The 19,572-nt window shown below is 44.6% G+C and overlaps 1 protein-coding gene across 2 annotated transcripts in view; it reads left to right on the forward strand.

The window, feature by feature from the left end:
- WDR78 (WD repeat domain 78) overlaps positions 1-19,572 on the forward strand; it is a 75,463-nt gene that overhangs the window by 17,822 nt on the left and 38,069 nt on the right. For both annotated transcript variants that reach the window (XM_029617568.1, XM_029617569.1), the window contains exons 3-8: positions 4,999-5,180; positions 10,094-10,206; positions 12,685-12,841; positions 13,082-13,221; positions 13,625-13,795; positions 17,021-17,215. In XM_029617568.1, coding sequence (XP_029473428.1) covers positions 4,999-5,180; positions 10,094-10,206; positions 12,685-12,841; positions 13,082-13,221; positions 13,625-13,795; positions 17,021-17,215 — 958 coding nt within the window. The remainder of the gene's footprint in view (positions 1-4,998; positions 5,181-10,093; positions 10,207-12,684; positions 12,842-13,081; positions 13,222-13,624; positions 13,796-17,020; positions 17,216-19,572) is intronic.

Raw genomic sequence — 19,572 nt, forward strand, 5'->3', positions numbered from 1 at the left:
GCCTGCTGACGGTGAGGCTCACAGGGCTCCTCCCTGTGGGTGGAGACACCTTTCATCTCAGCCCAGGGATCACATTCTTGCAAAAACATAACAGTAAGAGTACATAATCCCATATATGATGGTCTTATATAGCCTTAATTTGGTTCTAGCTTGAATATATATATATATACTGTATTTTTCGCTCCATACAACGCACTTTTTTTCCCCCAAAAGTGGGGGGAAAATGTATGTGCGTCTTATGGAGCGAATATAAAAAAAAAACCACAAAAATCTAACAACCCCCCACCCTCCTGACTCCCCCAAGACCTGCCGACCTAATTTACCGCAACCCCCCACCCTCCTGACCCCCCCAAGACCTGCCGACTTAATTTACCGCAACCCTCCTGACCCCCCCCCAAGACCTGCCAACTTAATTTACCGCAACCCCCCCCCCCCAGACCTGCCAAACGTCCCTGGTGGTCCAGCGGGGGTCCGGGAATGATCTCCTGGGTGTGGGGCCGTCAGCTGCCAGTAATCAAAATGGCGCCGACGGCCCTTTGCCCTCACTATGTCACTGGGACCGACTGCTGCTATTGGTTGGTCTCAGTGACATAGTGAGGGCAAAGGGCCGTCGGCGCCATTTTGATTACTGGCAGCCGACGGCCCACGCCCAGGAGATCGTTCCCGGACCGCTCCTGGACCCCCCGCTGGACCACCAGGGATGTTTGGCAGGTCTTGGGGGGGTCAGGAGGGTGGGGGGTTGCGGTAAATTAAGTCGGCAGGTCTTGGGGGGGGGTCAGGAGGGTGGGGGGTTGTGGTAAATTAAGTCGGCAGGTCTTGGGGGGGGGGGTCAGGAGGGTGGGGGTTGTTAATTTAAAGGGTTGGGATGGGGTTCCCAGAGAAAGAAAAGTTTTCTGATCTGGGGAGTGGACCGAAATGGCCCTCCCCAGACCCGAAAACAAAATGGGGAGAAAAAAAAAAGCTATGCACTCCCCTAATTTGCTCCATAAGACGCCCAGACGCAGAGCCGGTTTAGCACAAATTTTTTTTATTTTTTTTTATTTTCCCCCTCTGAATCCTAGGTGCGTCTTATGGTCAGGTGCGTCTTATGGAGCGAAAAATACGGTATATAAAAAAATAAAGGCAATGTATTTGTTTTACTTGTGCTTTCACGTATCACATGCAAAAAACCCCCCAAAAAAGTTTTTGGGGGAAAAAAGAAAAAGCACTACGGCTTATTGATTTACTGATCCAACAACTCCATTTTTAACTAAAGCGTAATACTTTATTGAAAATATAATGTAATGTTAATTTTTCATTTTTCTCATAAAACAGATAAATATCTAATAGAAATATGTTATTCACTGCTCAATTTTAAACACAGTAACAATTTCCACAAACATACAGGGGTAGATTTTAAAAAAACGCGAATAGGCGTACTTTTGCTGGCGCATCAGGCGCCAGCAAAAGTACGCTGGATTTTAGTAGATACGCGCGGAGCCGCGCGTATCCACTAAAATCCTGGATCGGCGCGCGCAAGGCTATGAATTCTGTATAGCCGGCGCGCACCGAGCCGCGCAGCCTACCCCCGTTCCCTCCAAGGCCGCTCCGAAATCGGAGCGGCCTTGGAGGGAATCCTCTAACGCCCTCCCCTCACCTTCCCCTCCCTTCCTCTACCTAACCCACCCTCCCGGCCCTGTCTACACCCCCCCCTTACCTTTCTCCGGGGATTTACGCCTCCCGGAGGGAGAAGTAAATCCCCGCGCGCCAGCGGGCCTGTTGCGCGCCGGGACGCGACCTGGGGGCGGGTACGGAGGGCGCGGCCACGCCCCTGGACCGCCCCGGGCCATAGCCACGCCCCCGTACCCGCCCCCAAAACGCTGCCGACACGCCCCCTAAACGCTGCGACGACCGGGCACGCCCCCGACACGCCCCCCTCGGAGAACCCCGGGACTTACGCGAGTCCCGGGGCTCTGCGCGCGCCGGTAGGCCTATGTAAAATAGGCTCACCGGCGCGCAGGGCCCTGCTCGCCTAAATCCGCCCGGTTTTGGGCGGATTTAGGCGAGCAGGGCTCTGAAAATCCGCCCCACAGTCTTCAGCCCGACTAATATCTGCCCTCAACTCTGTGCTACTTCTTACCTCAATCTGTCCCTTATCTTCTCGAATAACACAAAAAAATGTTTTTACATTGCTGTAACAGGAAGATGGCACCTCAGCAACAGGTCTTCCTGCATCCACCTGGTGTACATTGCTAGTTCCTTCCTTGCTCCTTGTCTTGTTCTTGCATCCATCCTTGGTCCTCGTCTTGTCCCAGTATCTGTTTTGCCTTGCGCCCTGTCTTGATCCGGTTTCTGCCTTCCTTTGCTTCTGCCTTGTTCCAGTTTTCCGTCTTGCCCTTCTTTGTCTTTGTTTCCTTATTCCCTTTGGATGGACCTCTTGTTGCCTTGACATTTACCTGGATACCAAATGTCTAATCGCTGCCTCCCCTGACCCTTGCCTGGATATGGACTCTGCCTGCTTGCCACCTGCCAGGCCCCCTAATACCTCCCTACTAGCTGTGGACATTTTCCTTAGTCCTGCTGGCCTCCGAACCCAAAGGCTCAACCCAGAGGGAAGGAAACTAGTAAAGGTGAAGCCTCTTTCTCAGTCTCAGCCAGAAGTGTGCCTGCCTGCTGTTGGCGTGGGCCCAGCTGTGCCTCATGAGCCAGGCAATATCAAATCTGCCATAGCCTTAAGGACTCATCCCTGTGACTTTTCTTGTTGTGAGGAGCGAAGGTTTCTGCCCAGGGCATAAAGACAAAGAAGATTAGAAAGATACAGTGGGGTGCCCCAGAGGAATGGCTTGAATATCAAGCATCTGATTTTGAAGAGAATATGGAAGGACACTGGAAACCAATGAAGCTCATATAATAGTGGTGTCACACAATCAGATTTTTTCTTTCCAAAGATAACTTTGGTGGCTGTATTTGGAATTAATTGCAATCTTCTAGAGAGGTTATGATAATCTAATCAGCTGAGTACAAGTAAATAAGTTATAGCTAAGAGCCAGTGTACAGTACAGGCTAAATAGAGGCTGTGTTAGAACACAAGCAACTTAAGAGGATAACATGAATTTCATTGGATATAACAAACTAAGGGTTGGATTTTCTAATATCGCAGAGCTCTTTGAATCCCGCGGTAAAGGGGGGCGGGGGGGCGGGCCTGCGAAAGCCGGCAGCGATCGCACCACCTTGGTGTTATCGCTGCCGGCTTTCGCACCCAATAGCGCCTCTGTGAAAGGTGGTGCTATTGGGCGTGCTACTGGCGACGATAAAGGATCTTACCTTTTCGCCACCAGTGAAGTTTCCGCCGCGTCCGCCCTGACTCCTCTTCTGGTGCCGACTCCGCCCCTATCTAGCTATCGCACGCGAAAAGTCCCCCTTAATTCTTAATATATTTTACAATGGATCTAAACACGTATAATCTAGAAGCAAGGCGAGATAGGGGAGATGTGATAGAGACATTTAAATACATCAGAATTATCAATGCACAGGAGGTGGGTCTCGTTCAGTGGAAAGTAGACTTTGGAATGAGGGGTCCTGGGATGAGGGTGAAAGGGGATTAATCTAAGAAAATATTTCTTTTCAGAGGGCCTGGTGGATGCATGGAACAGCTTCCCAGTGGAGGTGGTGGAGATAAGGACATCATCCATATTCTAGAAAGCATGAATCAAGCACAGGAGATTGTTGAGGGAGTGGAAGGGATTTTAGGGCTGAGAAGTTGTGTGGATGGGCAGACTAGATAGGCCATATATATCAGAGCTGTAAAACCTCCCACCCCCAGCCAGTCGGATTTTCAGAATATCTCTAATGAATATGCATTAGAAATATTTGCATACATAGGAGGTAGTGCATACAAATAAATCTCGTGCATTCATGCATATTCATTAGAGATATCTTGAAAACCTGACTGGCTGGAGGGGGTCCTCGGGGACTAGTTTCAGCACCCCTCGTTTTATATATACTTACATATATACATATATGTCCTAAGGCATACCATTTGGAGACCTAAGGATTGTCCAATTTGCCTTCAGCTGTCTGCAATGAAATAGGAGCTGACTCATCCGAGAGAGGAATTGTCTAGGCTTCAAAAAACCTTCCCTACCCCCCAGAATATCACTCATGGATTACAGTGAGCTCTGGTAGAATAAGACCTGTAACCCAGAGACACCCCGTCTCCTCAGCTGAGCAGCTCTTATAAGCCATGCTCGAAGTGTATGCTTTCAGCCAAGGATCTTAGCAACCCCAGACGGGCCGGGCCCGGGTTCCAGATGAAGAATGAAGATCATTGAGGTACCAGGAGGTTTAAGGGGAAGGTCAGAGGGTTCTGAAGCCAATAATTTCGCTGGGAGGAGGGTGGGAGCCCATTTTGGGACCTGCTGAGGGACTATATTTTCCTGTAAGACAGAGGGGGTTTGGGGGATGCTGCAGGATTTTTAGTGGAAGGTGGGCCATGTTAGGCCCATTAGTCCCGTGAGTGTTTTTTTATTTCCTCGATTCGCCACCTAACCAGCTATATTCTTTTGAATATATTTATTTGTTTTGGATATTTATATTCTGCTTTTTGGCACCGCAAAGCGGATTATTTTCCGGTACTGTAGGTATATAGTGGGTTAAGTCTAAAATTATCCAACTAACCATAGCGAGTTAACTTCATAATCGGTGATATTCAGAATCCGGCCAGTTAGGTTTAAAGTTATCCAGCTGACGTTAACTGGATAACTTGTCCACTAAACTGCCTACTGAATATGGACCTCAAAATTTCTAGACAGTTGCAAAACGTATCTTTGTTTGCTTCTTTTACATTTTATTTTCATTGCTAATATTCTTTATAAATGGATCCATTATCAAATCCATGTACAAAAAAAAAAGTCTAACAAATAATAGTAAATAAATGAAATGAAACAAAGTTATCTCCAGTCCAGCAAGGGGAAGATTTACTGTCTTATCTGACAATTATGAATGGCTCTTTTTTTATAGGTTTATGATGACCAAGGAAAAAATGTAACTCCCCGACCACTTTATTGTCCTGAATCAGGTTCCACCCAGGGTAAACAAAGCAAGATATTTACTTCCCAGGAATCTTCTCTGATCTCTACATCTGAAATCCTCTCCCTCTCTCTGCATCAGACCAGCGTGAGTTTTGCCGGTCCATTTACAAGGTATTAATTTTCATTTTTTTCATTGTATATTACTAAATAAAGTAATTACAAGCACGTGATGAAAGAGAACTTCTTGTTTTCCTGCAGTATGGCAGTTTATTTTTCTTTTACAAATGTTGATTCTATTGGATGACAAACTCTGGGCATGTAGCAGATCTTGAAATGCCTTCTAAAATGATCCATATTTGTTTTTTATTCATTCATTCAATCTTATTAACTGCCCGTCCAGCAAGGCTCAGAGTAGTGTATAGAACATGCAACAAATTTACATAAAGAAAAAAAATAACACAGTAACCAAAACAGTAAAATAGAAACCCAAAATAAACAACAAAAACAACAGTCAATCCAGAAATAGACTGCATAAACAAAATACAACCCAAATACATAAAACATAATGTACAAAATATTAACATGAAAAAGAAGTTAATGCCAAATTCTTAAGTAGTTACAGTCAGAATAAGGTCAAAATAATAAATCCGTATTACATTAACCAGCTTAAACAAAATATCCTAACTGATGGATCTTCTGGAAAGACTGAGAATGCTATTCCACAAACCCATGTCTTACAAAGTTTCCAAAATAACAAATAGTCTTTGATCCATGTAAGATCATCAGGCTTACAGTTCTATAAGCAATGTAACCAACAGGAATCATGACCCCCCCCCTATTCAGGTTATAGAGGAATCATGTGCTTTTCCATTGTATGCAACAGAGGAGCACACTCAAAAGCACAGAAAGGAGTGTTGACTCCATGCCAAATAGTCCAAGAGAATGTTAACGTACAGATTATGGGGTAGATTTTAATACATGGACGCACCGATTTTATAGCATGCATGCGCTGACGCTGTACCGGCCACCTCCAGCCCCGCCCCTCCCCACGCCCCCCAGACCACCCCTTTTCTTCAGCCCGGCACTTCTGCCTGTAACTCCCATTATGCACGTGGCCGGGCCCGCGCACAAGGCCCAGCCACACGCGTAACCCCCGTTTTTTTTTTTTTTTAATTTAAAATTTTTATTGGCACATTGTATAATAAACACTACAGTATCATTAATTGATGTCGAAACAATTAAACATTGAACAATAAACTATAAAGAAAATATCTGAGTGCCGCAATTTTATTATACCCCCACTCCACCCCCCCTTAGTCCCTAGTACTCCCATCCCCTCTCTCCCCCGCTGAATAATATCGCTACCTATACAGTGCGGATCGACACTTCCAAGCCCAATACACAGCACAACCTATCTTCCATCTCGTATTCCCCTGAGTTCTTCTCAAAACTACCTCCGGAAACACCAGCCCTGGGTCAGTCCTCCATTAACTGTGAGGTACATCTCCTCAGTCCCAGTGGCACATCACACTCACAAGTCTTTATACCAACGGAGATAGGGTTCCCAAATCGAAACATGTTTCTCCATCTTATCGAGTTGTTGTGCCCGAAGATAATGCCAGCAGTGCATCTGCCAAAGTCTATGTGACATAGTATTCACCGTCGGTACCCCAGTGGACCGCCACCAAGCCGCCACCTCCTGTCGTGCCGCACAAAGGATATGATGAATTAAAGTCCGTTTCAACGCATTCCATGAGTCCGGGTATGCGGACAGCAGACATACTGCGGGTAGCAGTACCAAGCGGATGTTCAGCATTTGATGTATCATAGCCTGTACCTGTCTCCAAAAAGGCACAAGCTTGGGACAGCTCCACCATACATGAATAAAAGTCCCCTCATGACCACATTGCCTCCAGCACTGCGCCCCTTGGGTTGGGTAGATTTTATGTAACTTAACAGGTGTGAGATACCATCTGGTCAGCACTTTATAATTGGTTTCCAATATATTCGCCGAAATGGAATGTCGTAGCAAAAATCCAAAACATTGCTTCCATTGCGTAGCAGACCAGTTGAGTTGCAACTCCCCTTCCCACTCCCGCTGATAACGAGCTGTCGAGCCCTCTGAAGCCCCCAACCAAATGTAGATATTGGAAATATTCCCCTTCAGGCCCGCAGATGCACAGCACATAGCTTCAAAGGACGTTTTTTCTCTAAACACATCATCCAGCTGGGGTAAGTCCAACATACAATGCCTTAGTTGTAAATAATAATAAGACTCTGTCTCAGATAGTCCATATTGGATTTGTAAGTCCCGAAAAGTTCTCAGTTGTTTGTCCTTTATCAATTGTCCAAAATACCAGAGTCCCCATTTCCCCCAGCGATCAACCGGTCCACCCGCACCCAGGACCCAATGATTAGACTTATATAAACCAATGGGCAACAGGGGTGAGACCAGGAACGACCCGGTTAGGCGCACTCTAGACTTCTGCCATAGCCGCAGTGTCACCTGCGTAAATGGATTAACCGTGGGCGGAATCTTAGTTGTCCTAGGCATCCCCCACACTTGATGCGATAATGGCACCCCGTCTCCCGTCTCTTGTTCAATCTCGGCCCATTGTTTCAATTCCTTTCCCCCCACCCATTCCGGTATCACCCGTAATTGGGCGGCATAATAGTACTTGCCAAAATCCGGAACCGCCAGTCCCCCCTCCTCCCGGGCTTTGTGGAGGACCTGTCTAGTGATGCGGGGTGGCCGCCTTTTCCAAATAAAGTGAAATATCCTAGTATGTAATCGTTTCAGAAAGGTAGCGGGTAGTTCTATGGGCAGGGTCTGAAAAAAATAAAGCCAACGCGGGAGCACAGTCATTTTAATGGTGGCCACCCTCCCCAACCAAGAGAGCCGGTAGGGGCTCCAAATCTCTAAATCCCTTGCTGTTTTCAGCATCAATGGTACGTAATTTAAGGAAAACAACTGTTTCCAGTCTTCAGTGAGCGTGATACCTAGATATTTTAAGCCCTTGATGGACCATTTAAATGGAAAATGGGCTTGTATGCTAAGTCTCTGGGCTTCCGTAAGCGTAAGGTTCAATATTTCCGTTTTTGTCATATTGACCTTGAATCCCGATATTGTACTAAAGCCCTCCATTTCCCGTACCAGAATGGGCAAAGTCAGCTGTGGTTGTGCAATAGAAAATAAGATGTCATCTGCAAATAGTGAGATCTTATACTGAACTCCCCCACTTGCTATACCTCTAATATCCTGATTGTGGCGCACCCTGGCCGCAAAGGGTTCCATGAACAGTGCGAAAAGCAGCGGGGACAGGGGACACCCTTGTCTAGTGCCTCGACCCAAGGCAAAACTGGGTGAGTAAGAGCCATTGATTTTTATGCAGGCCTGGGGAGACATGTACATTGCTGCAAGCCAGGCCCGAAAATTGTCCCCTATCCCCACCTTCCGCAGCACTCCAAACAGGAAATCCCAGTCCACCCTGTCGAATGCCTTTTCGGCATCAACTCCTATTAGTAACCCCCGTTTTTTACGCATGCCGGGCATTTAAAATCTGCCCATATATTTGCTCTCGAGCACATATTTATAAAGATATTTAAACATATAGGGGCAGATTTTAAAAGCCCTGCATGCATAAATCCAGCCGGATTTACGCACGCAGGGGACTTGCATGCCGGCGCGCCTATGTTGCATAGGCCGCCGGCGAGCACAAAGCCCCGGAACATGCGTAAGTCCCGGGGCTTTGCTTGGGGGGTGTGTCGGGGGCGGCGGGGCGTTCCGGGGGCGGGGCCATGGGCAAGGCTTCCGAACCAGCCCCTGGGCCAGGGAATGGTGCGCCGGCAGCCGGCCGGCACAAGCAAGTTACGCCTGCCTCGGACAGGCATAACTTTCTGAACAAAGGTAGGGGGGGATTTAGTTAGGGCTGGGGGGTGGGTTAGGTAGGGGAAGGGAGGGGAAGGTGGGGGGGGGTGGAAAAAAAGTTCCCTCCGAGGCCGCTCCGATTTCGGAGCGGCCTCGGAGGGAACGGAGACAGGCTGCTTGGCTCGGCGCACGCAGGTTGCACATTGTGCACCCCTCTGGGCGCGCCGACACTGGATTTTATAACATGCGTGTGGATTTGTTCGCGCCGAGTTGTGCAAACAAATCTATGCCCGCGCATAACTTTAAAAATCTACCCCATAATGCTCAAGAGAAAAAACATTTAACATTTTCTGAGTTCTAAAATTGGGCTAAGTTCAACAACTGATGTGATTGTACTGCAGTATGTATCATGGCCATCTAAAACATAATTCAAACTAAGCCATTTCTTTGACATTCTCATATAATTGTTGTGATATCTTTTTACAGGTTACATAAACAGCAATGTAAATAAAACATACTTTTGTATCTATCTTCACTTAATTGAGTGCTGAAAATATAGTTTACCTGTATGGTAAGAGAAAGAAAGAGGAGTTGAATTAGCACAAGTGAATAGTGGCCCCAGTCCCTAAGGATGCACGCATCTTTCATAAGCATCCATAATTATCATAAAAAGTGCAAAAATCTCTCAAAATTGAGAGCACTTCTTACATTTGCTTACCTCAAGCTCAGATCCGATATAAGTGCGCAGATTTCTTCATGTAGGAAAAATACAAAAACATGTTGGTCATTGATTTTTATTTAGTATGTCTTGGCTTTCTTGGAGGTTGACTGAATATACAGATTCACGTACGAATGATTACTTTCATAAAATTCAGCGTTCGTTAATGGTTTAGTTGTGAGATCCAGAAGGCCGTGAGGGGTCCTACCTGTTAGACTTCCACAGCTGCTCAAGTGATAGTTAGGAAAGATATTCCACCCCCAAAAAAACGTTAGAAAGTTATCTTTTTATAATTATTCTTTTTAAATGTATATTTCCTTTATGCCGTAATCCTCTAGATAAATATTCCTGTTGTCAGAGTAACTGTCCTTAGCTTCATTTGATTGTCTCAGCCAATAATGCATTTTGGAATCAGAACTGGCCATATAACTTGTGATACAAGCCTCTGTTAATGGATTTATTAACGATTGCTATCATGAATATCTTTTATTTTTCAAGGTCAATGTTTGGAAGTAGTACCGTTTCAAAGACAAGTTTATCTACTGCAGAGTCAGTGACAGATGAAATTGACATACCATCGTTTAGACGCGACTTGCCTCTTAGTTTATCTGGTAAATAATTGCACGGATTGGGATAGAATAAATCCATTGCCTGGGTTGCAGTTATATAGTCTTAAAAGAGGTCTTCACATCCATGTAGGAGTGATAGCACCAGAGTAAGACTCCTAATCTTTTCTTTGGAAACATTATTCCTGTTTTTGCTTTCCTGCACATTAAATGCTTGTCAGAGTGAGAAGCCTGGTTGATAGTCTGCCCCGAGGCCAAACTCACCTGTCTCACCGCGAAGCATTCTTTAATTATATTTAGACGTGCAGAAGGCGAAACAATGTTTAGAAAACTTGAGCACCAGCCAAACTAGTTTAGGAGGCAGGAGAATTTTTTTTCACTTTGTTTACTTTTATTCTTTTTTTTTTTTTTTGTATTTTTAGTTTATTTTTTGTGCTTTTGTGTGTTTGCTTTTTGTTCCTTTATTCTTTGCTTTCCCCTCCCTCCAACTCTTTTTTCTTCCCCGTGCATAGGGACCTTTATTTTCAGTTTTTTTATTTTTCCTGGGAATTTCAATATGATAACCAAAGGAGTCAGTGGAAAAATGACTTTATTCTAACACACAGGAGAAAAAGCAATGGAAAAGTCAAATTTCCACTGATTTTCTTTGGTTATCACATTGAAATTCCCATGGAAAATAAAATAAACTTTGAAAGCAAAGCTCCCTACCTATGCATCAATCACGTTGCTCCCCCACTCTCTCCAGCCAGCCTCTTTTATTCCCTCCTTCCAGCCAGTTAGTCTATTTCTCTCTTGCCCAGCCCTCTCTCCTGTCAGCTTCTCCCCCCCCCCCCCCCCCCCCACAGTTCCCTCCCTGCCTTTTCTCAAGCTTACCTGCCAGTAGGCGGCTGCTCTGAGCAACCATAGCAGCAGCAGCAGCAGCAGCCTCTCCATTTGATAGTCCAGAGGCAAGCTGCAGCTCTGGGTCAAAGCTTGCTCCACTCAGCCCCTGGCTGGTTTTGAGTGGCAGCTCCTGTTATCCCAAGAAAACCCACAGCAGTGGTTCCTCTTCTTGGCCCCGGGGCTGGCCTGTGGTCTGTGCCCTCTTCTTGGCCCCGAGGCAGCCACAGCAGTGCCTCATTTCCTTGGGTCTGGCTCCTCGCCTCAGCCCCAGGCCGGTGCTAGGCAGCAGGTCTATGCTTTCGTTTTGAAACTATATGAAAACATTAAGTATATTTGTTTGTTTCTTGTCATTTTCAAAAGGAAATGACAAGAAAAAAAATGAATTTTCCTTTTGTTTTTTCATGTTATTGTATGTTAAATGGATTTAGCTCACACTAAAACAAAAAAATGAAACAAAACAAACCCCCCCCCCCCAATAAAACAAAGCAAAACTTTTTCTGTGCCCATTTGTACCAGGCAGTGCTGTAACTAGGGCAGGAGAAGTGGTGCAGTCCAGAAGGGGGGCACTGAGCACAGCCAGAATGAAGAAGGGTCAGAGGAACAAAATTGGGGGTTGGGGGTGGGCCAGTTCAGGTCTGTAGGCTGGTGTGGCATAACAGCTGCCCCCAGGGGTAGGGAGGCAGGGCAAGAAGGACTTCTGTTCCTGCCCCGCCTCCAATCCTGGCCCCCATGTTCCTCCCCTTTCCTTACCCCAGTGTTTCCAAAAGAGAGTGGTGGTGCCCGCAGAGGCAGCAATGCCTCATCCCCGCCTTCCCTTCCTTGGACCCGGACTCTCCCTCCAGCTCATCTCTGGTGAAGCCTGGAGGAAGCCGCAGGGGCTAATCCTGCAGTGAATACGGGTCCACGGGGAGGGGGGGGGAGGGGAGTGAATGGGAATGGAGGTCAATGGAGGAAAGGATTGATTGAGGGCCTTGTGTGGATGGGGTGAATTGGGGCCCTGGGAGGGAGAAAGGAAGTGAATGGAGGCCGGGGTGTGATGAGGGAGTGAATAGGGGTCTTGGGGTGGGGGTTTGGGCAAGAAAGAGTTTGAGGGCTGAGGAAGGGCATGAGGGGAAAGGAGGTTGTGAGCAGGGAGGAAAGGGAAAGAGGAGACAAAGGTCTAATAAAGGGAAGAGGGAAAGAGAGAAAATGAGAAAGGAGCTTGTTCTGAGGAAGGAGGAGAAAGACAAGTGTTCCAGTGGAAAAAGATAGAAGGAAAAAAAAAGAGAAACATAGGTGAACAAAGAGGAGATGGCACAGAGTGCTTGGAAAAATGTTTAGGTAATCGCCGGCATTCTGAAATAACCGCCACACAAAGCTTTCTGGCCTAGTTTAGGAACAACAAGTGGAAAACCTTTTCGTCTGAAAATGAGGGAGCTGGAGAATGCCTCTTAGTTTCGGCTCGGGCACCGGGGACCCCTCCCCCCTTGATTTTGCACTCCTGCGCTAAACCATGCTCCGGCACCCTGCATACCCAGATAAATGAGAGAGCTGAAGTCTTGTTTACCATAATCTAATCTGCTGGCTAACTTTTGAGACCGTCTGACAGAACGGTACAACAACACAATAAGAACCATGACTGAGTTTTTATAAATTTGACAGATGTAAAAGTGAAAAAAGAAGAACTGCGAGAATATCTGACAGAACGCGATTTGAAAAAGGTAGTGGACATATATCTTACAGCCACAGAAATGATCTGGTTCCTGGACATGGCTCCGCTCTTCGTTTCGGTGGATAGCGAAGACGCTGAACTAGTCAAGTAAGAACATGTAAAATTTTCTATTGTAACATGAACATGACTCTCTGTACTTCAAAAGGCTTTAACTACCACTAGAGTTCCTGCAGTTCTTGTCCCCTTCACATCTGATGGTCCCTAATGCTAGTGGAGAACAGCGATCGCAGTGGCTGCAGTACGGTATTTAGATCATGTTGGGCCTATGTTTAATGTCTGACTGAAATGCTCTCATTTTCTTAGTCCTTGTATTTATATTCCTTATAGGGTTAACAATCAGACTTATGTAAATCTCTGTAGAAACAGAGTTGGCAATGATCAATACATTTCAAGAATGATGCAGACCTTTAATGGAGCGCCAAAGAGTAAGGAAGTGCAGTGTGATAAAATCAACATGGAAGACACAGGTACCATGCAAGTCCTAACTATAGAAAGATAAATTATGCAGATTAAAGTATACTTGCATGATGATAGTACTGCCACTTTGAGTGCCACTTATTAACAGTAATAGTAGTAATTGCTTTGAATTAGATGCATTCATAGCTTAACATGATACTTTTTTTTTTATTGGGCATTTTTAGTATTATACACAGTTTTCAACTATTCCCTGTCTCTCGAACCTCCTCTTTATAGTGTGTCTAAAGTATGATCATATTTTTAGGAAGCGGAAAATGCACAGTTGTGGATTAGGTGATTCTACCTGCATTACTCTTTTTTATTTATTTTTTTTTTTAACCTTGCGTATCCCAATTGATCCTTTGAAAATGCACTCAATGCATTACAATAACAGTTGTGTATGAATTATTTTAGCTATAATGGCTACTTCTTGGGACGTCTATGATTCCTTCAACGTAGTGGAAGAAACACCATCTGAAATAATGCACAGACATGACACAGTAAGAAGCATGACTACTAGCAGTAAATCAAATCTAAGCAAAACCTTTGACAGAACCATGTCTATGAGTTCACAGGGAAGAGATGGTAAGACTTATTTCTCTTTGTGGAATTATGAGTGCATAAAAATAATTTATATTTGCATATTAGCATACAGTTGTTTTTTGATGTAAAGATCTATTCAGTGAAGGGTGCGGTCTTTGGTTATTGGTACTAAGCACTCCCCCCATACAGACAAAATGAGAGAAAACCCTTAGCACATCTAACATTATATGCCGTGGGCAAATAGCTTAGATCAAATTACTCCAGCATGATGCCAATGTAAAATCAATTAGATGTGATCTCACTTTTGCTTGTAACTGCTAAGCAAGTCACACTTCTGAATGTAACAGGCGCTACCGCGCGCAGGTTATAAAATCCAGGGTCGGCGCGCGCAAGGGGGTGCACAATTGCGCAACTTGCACGCGCCGAGCCGCACAGCCTTCCTCCGTTCCCTGCAAGGAACGGAAATCGGAGCGGCCTCGGAGGGAACTTTCCTTCCTCCCCCCCCCCACCTTCCCCTACCTATCCCGCCCCCCAGCCCTACCTAGAACCCCCCCCCCCCCTTACCTTTGTTGCCTATAATTAGCAGCTTTTAAAATGTGCGTCACTCATGTTCGGCCCGCATACTCGTAAGTATGGGCTTTTTAGCACGAGCAACGCTTTTAAAATTCGGCCCCAAATGTATAGGATAAAAGAGGGCTTGACCGCAGATCCCAGATAATGGGACAAAAATCTTGTGCAGGCTTAATTGGTTACCAGTAACTGATCGTATTGTATTCAAAATTGTTATGGTAGTCTTTAAGCTTCTTGCTTCCGATTCCTCGTATTGGCTAAATGCTTTATTACGGATTTATAAACCTGCAAGAAGTTTGAGATTGTCTCAATTGAACCTTTTAGAAATTCCTTCGGTTCGACAAGCACACGTGTTCTCTACTAGGGAGACCTCTTTTTCCATAGCTGCACCAGCTCAGTGGAATCTTATTCCATTTGAACTCCGGTTCTTAGATGATGTAAAAAAATTTAAATATTTATTAAAAGAGTATTTGCTCCTTTGTGCTTATAATGTATGACAGAGAAATGTAAGTGGGAATAATGCCTATATTAAGCTGCAAGGTTTACGAAATACGATCTAGAGCTAATGTATACTTAGTACCATTCATGCTATTGGTTATTTTAGTTTCTGTGAAACTAAAGATTTAGTGTTATGTATATGTTAATTACATGTTTTTATTATGTATGTATGCATTGTATATCGCCTAGGCCTATTTGTGTTAGGCGTTTAATAAATTTTAATAAATGAAAAAATGAAATGTTGGGTAAGTTGGCAGGCGTAGCTTACACGCGCCGGCCCAGGGTCCCGGGCACAGCGGCAAATGGCCGCTGTGCCTGGAGGCTCCGGCCATGCCCCTGCCATGCCCCGCCCTCTTTTTGCAAGCCCCGGGACATACACGCGTCCCGGGGCTTGCGCGCGCCGCCGAGCCTATGAAAGATAGGCTCGGCGCACGCAGGGGCAGCTTGGGGCAGCTTTTCGGGGGTTACGCTCTTAACCCTTTGAAAATCTGCCCCTATGTGTGTATATGCCTGTGCGAGCTGTGAAAGAAAAAAAAAGGGTGGCGAAAAGGGGCAGGGTGGGTGTTCCAAGGCAGGGCCAACAGTTACGCGTGTAAATCCGTATTTTAAGAACGGCGGCCAGAGCACGCAGCAGCTTGTTAGCCGCGAATATTTATTGCTGCTCCTGATGAGGTGTAAGTCTGCAGAAATCTCTTTTTAGGTCTAACAGGGTGAGGGGGGGGGGTCCAGGTTAACTGGTGGGAGTGCAGGCTGAAGATCCAGAGGGGTTTGGATGACCTCGAGATAGACTGGGCAAACTGGTGGTCTACTTGGTAAAACTGGGAATGTCCTTCGCTCGACGTTGTGAAAGCCAGATAAGTGATTTTCATCATTTCAAAAAGTGACTTTAACTCATTTTCACATATGGTAGTTTATCTGCAATTAAAAAATCTTTAAAAAAAAAAAAAAGGATTTACCGACAAATGACCAATGATTATACATAAGGCAGAGTATTATATGTGAAAGCATACTGAAGATGCCTATTATGAAGGTCATTTTCTAATGCATCAAAATTGTCTGTATGTTCCTGCTGTCATTATCATTTTGAAATATAGACAAGGAGGATTATTCATGTTTGTATGATAAGTAGTAGATGTTCTTAAAGCATAAGTCACCAATGAATCAAAAGGTAAAATGTTACCATCAAAGCATTGTAAATACATGGAACAACTAGCGCAAGGATGATGGCCACCCTCAGGTTGTCAATCACTGTATCCAGTTCTTGCTCTTTGAATGCTGAACGAACAACTATATCCCTAATATTACAACCAGGAGAGAAGGCAAAGAAGGGTAGATCCTAAAACACGGGGTGCAGCTGTGTACTCTCCAATGTTTTCCAATACTGCATTGAAACCTAAAAATATGAGATGAAAAGAAACACCAGGCTGGTGCAGCAGCAATAATAAATCCTAATTAATCTGCCATGCACGCTTATACGCTCTCTTTACCATGGTCAAAGGATTCTTGCATTGAACAAAAATCCAGCTGCATCTCCACCCACGGTCTCTCTCTAGTAAAACTCTGTTGCCTCAGATCCTGCAACCCATTAGATATCTAAAGTACTACAAAAAGAATCTAAGTATTTCAATAAACTAGTAAGAAAGCAGTATATTATATTTTGCTTTCTGATAATTTATCCCAACCTTAACTATAGCATTTTGTGCTGAACAAGAGTCGCTTGCAAAAAAACAGCAAAATGAGATTTGCTAGAGCAATAATTGGATCTTCAGTGTATTTGGTGTAACCTGCAAGGTGAATAGATGTGCTCGTCTTACTAGTTTCACTATGAAATATAGTCTGTGAAAAGGGGAAAATAGCAGTTCCTCTGCTTTGCCATGAGAAGAGAATATCGGAAAATGAAAAGCATTGCACATTTGCAAACCAGACAGCAAGAACTGTTTTGTGTGAAGCAGGAGCCTTAAAGTTTAACTTTTATCAGTGCCACTTTCACTGCTGCACACCAGTAATGCATATTATATAAACTAATTTATATTTATTGAAATGCATTATTTTCTTCATAATTGATTACCATATTATTATGGAAAGAATGTTTACTGGAGTCAATATTAATTTATCTCAGTCCATCTCTTTTTTTGTGTATAAAATTCATTTGCATTTAACGTAGCAAAATCTTTCATGTTCTTCTTTTCTTAATCGCAGGTAGCCATTCAAGTTCTATCATGGACATAGAGAAAATTATTCTGACTCGAACATCAGATGATTCTCTGCACGATTCAGACAAGATATTGAAATCTGAAAAATTTCAGCAAAATTTATTTTTTATGGAGAGAGTTCTTATACAGAACAACTTCCAGCCAAAACTTGCAGTGTATCGACAGTTACCTATTCTGAAAGGTATTTTGCTAGCCCTGCAGGGGATTCTAATGTGTTTATCAAGAGCAGATCATTATGGCAGCTAATCTCTAAACAGTTTGTTACTGAGTTATGGTAAAAAAAAAAACAAAACTGTTCTTGTTTTACCTCTTTTCAATTTAGTTGTGGTTCTGTGCACATTCTTTATATTTCCTGTATTGAGGAGACCAGGACCCTATACAAGACATGGACTTCCAACTACCATTTTATGCATCCCAACATTCTGTCACTGTATGGGGGACAAACCTATGGATGTTAATCAAATAGCCCTACATTTCTGCAACTTTGTGGCCATTCCCTGCTCGTGGTTTTCAACTTTTGTGGTCCCAGTGGCACTAGATAGCTTCCCTACCCAGGCCCTAGTGGATTCAGGAAGCGTAAAAACCCTTATTTGGAGGGAACTGGTCAAGAGGATACGGACTGGATTTCAGCAAAGCTTTTGATATGGTCCCGCATAGGAGGCTTGCGAATAGAATGAGAAGCTTGAGAGTGAGAGCCAAGGTGGTGGCGTGGATTACAAACTGGTTGACGGATAGAAGACAGCGAGTGATGGTAAATGGAATCTACTCTGAAGAGTGAACGGTGTTAAGTGGAGTACGACAGGGATCGGAGTTGGGACCGGTCCTGTTCAATATCTTTGTAAGTGACATTGTGGAAGGGATAGCAGGTAAAGTTTGTCTTTTTGCAGAAAGTTTATCTTTTTGCAGATGATACTAAGATCTGCAACAGAGTAGACACCCCAGAAGGAATAGAGAGAATGAGACGTGATTTAAGAAAGCTTGAACAGTGGTCGAAGATATGGCAGCTGGGATTCAATGCCAAGAAGTGCAGATTCATGCATCTGGGTTGTGGTAATCCAAAAGAGCTGTATTTGATGGGGGGGGGGGGGGGGGGGGGGGGGGGGGTGAAAGGCTGCTGTGCACGGAGCAAGAGAGGGACCTTGGGGTGAAAGTGTCTTGTGATCTAAAGACAGCGAAGCAATGTGACAAGGCGATAGCTAAAGCCAGAAGAATGCTGGGCTGCATAGAGAGAGGAATCAGCAATAAAAAAGGCGATAATCCCCTTGTATAGGTCCTTGTTGGTATTGTGTTCAGTTCTGGAGACCGTATCTCAAAAAGGACAGAGACAGGATGGAGCGGTCCAGAGAAGGGTGACAAAAATGGTGGGGAGTCTCCATCAAATGTCTTATGAGGAGAGTTTGAAGGCCCTAAATATGTATCCCCTGGAAGAGAGGAGGTGCAGGGGAGACATGATACAGACCTTCAGATACCTGAAAGGTTTTAATGATGCACAATCGACAAACCTTTTCTGTTGGAAAGAAATCAGTAGAACCAGAGGTCATGAAATGTAACTCCAGGGAGGACGACTCAGAACCAAAGTCAGGAAATATTTCTTCATGAAGAGGGTGGTGAATGCCTGGAATGCCCTTCCGGAGGAGGTGGTGAAGACAAAAGCGGTGAAAGAATTCAAAGGGGCACGGGATAAACACTGTGGATCCCTAAAGGCTAGAGGGTTGAAATGAGGAAAAGAGCGCATGGGGATAATTTGCAGGTGTTGCGGTTGCTACCCTTAACCAATAAGCCTTCATACTGTTGATGCAATTCCCTGCTTCAATGGCAGGGGGAAAAGAGGAAAAGGGGAATTAGTTTCATACAGCAACCAAAAAGGACATTGAATTTTTTTGGTCTGGAAAAACAAATAAGCATGGGGGTAACTTGCTGATGCAGCTATTTCTACCCTTAGCCAATAAGCCTTATACTTGTGATGCAATTCCAACATTGCTCTCTGCTTCAACGGCAAGAGGTAACAAGGAATTGGACTGAAACAGCAACCAACAAGGGCCCTGACTGATGGTTTGGGAAACTAAGTATGGGGGTAACTTGTATGGCGCAGCAGATGCTATCATAAGCTTGCTGGGCAGACTTTTCTGCCGTCATTTCTATGTTTCTATGTTGCAGCTTTATTTTCAAGACTACTGAGGTAAGCAGCCCTATTTTCTGCTTCTTGTGTGTAAATAATGAGTAGATATTCAGCTACTGTGCGGCTAGTTAAGTTAGCCATACACCTACCGGCTAACTTAACCCGGATATTCCCTGAATATACCCTGCTATCTTAAAGTTAGCCAGATAGATATAGCTGGCTAACTTTAGATCTGCCCTACAGCACGGCTAGAGTTAGGCGGTTAACCGATTAACTCCACGCCTCCCGGAAACGCTTATTGCTTGCCCCTGACTTAGCCAGCTATATTCTAGCCGGATAAATTGTTATCCGGCTAGAATATAGCCGGGTAAGAGTTTTAAAATAGCGATTTGACCATTTAAATGGATAACTGTTCAGAT

Source organism: Rhinatrema bivittatum, chromosome 10 (assembly GCF_901001135.1).
Source record: "Rhinatrema bivittatum chromosome 10, aRhiBiv1.1, whole genome shotgun sequence".
NCBI classification, from domain to species: Eukaryota; Metazoa; Chordata; class Amphibia; order Gymnophiona; family Rhinatrematidae; genus Rhinatrema; species Rhinatrema bivittatum.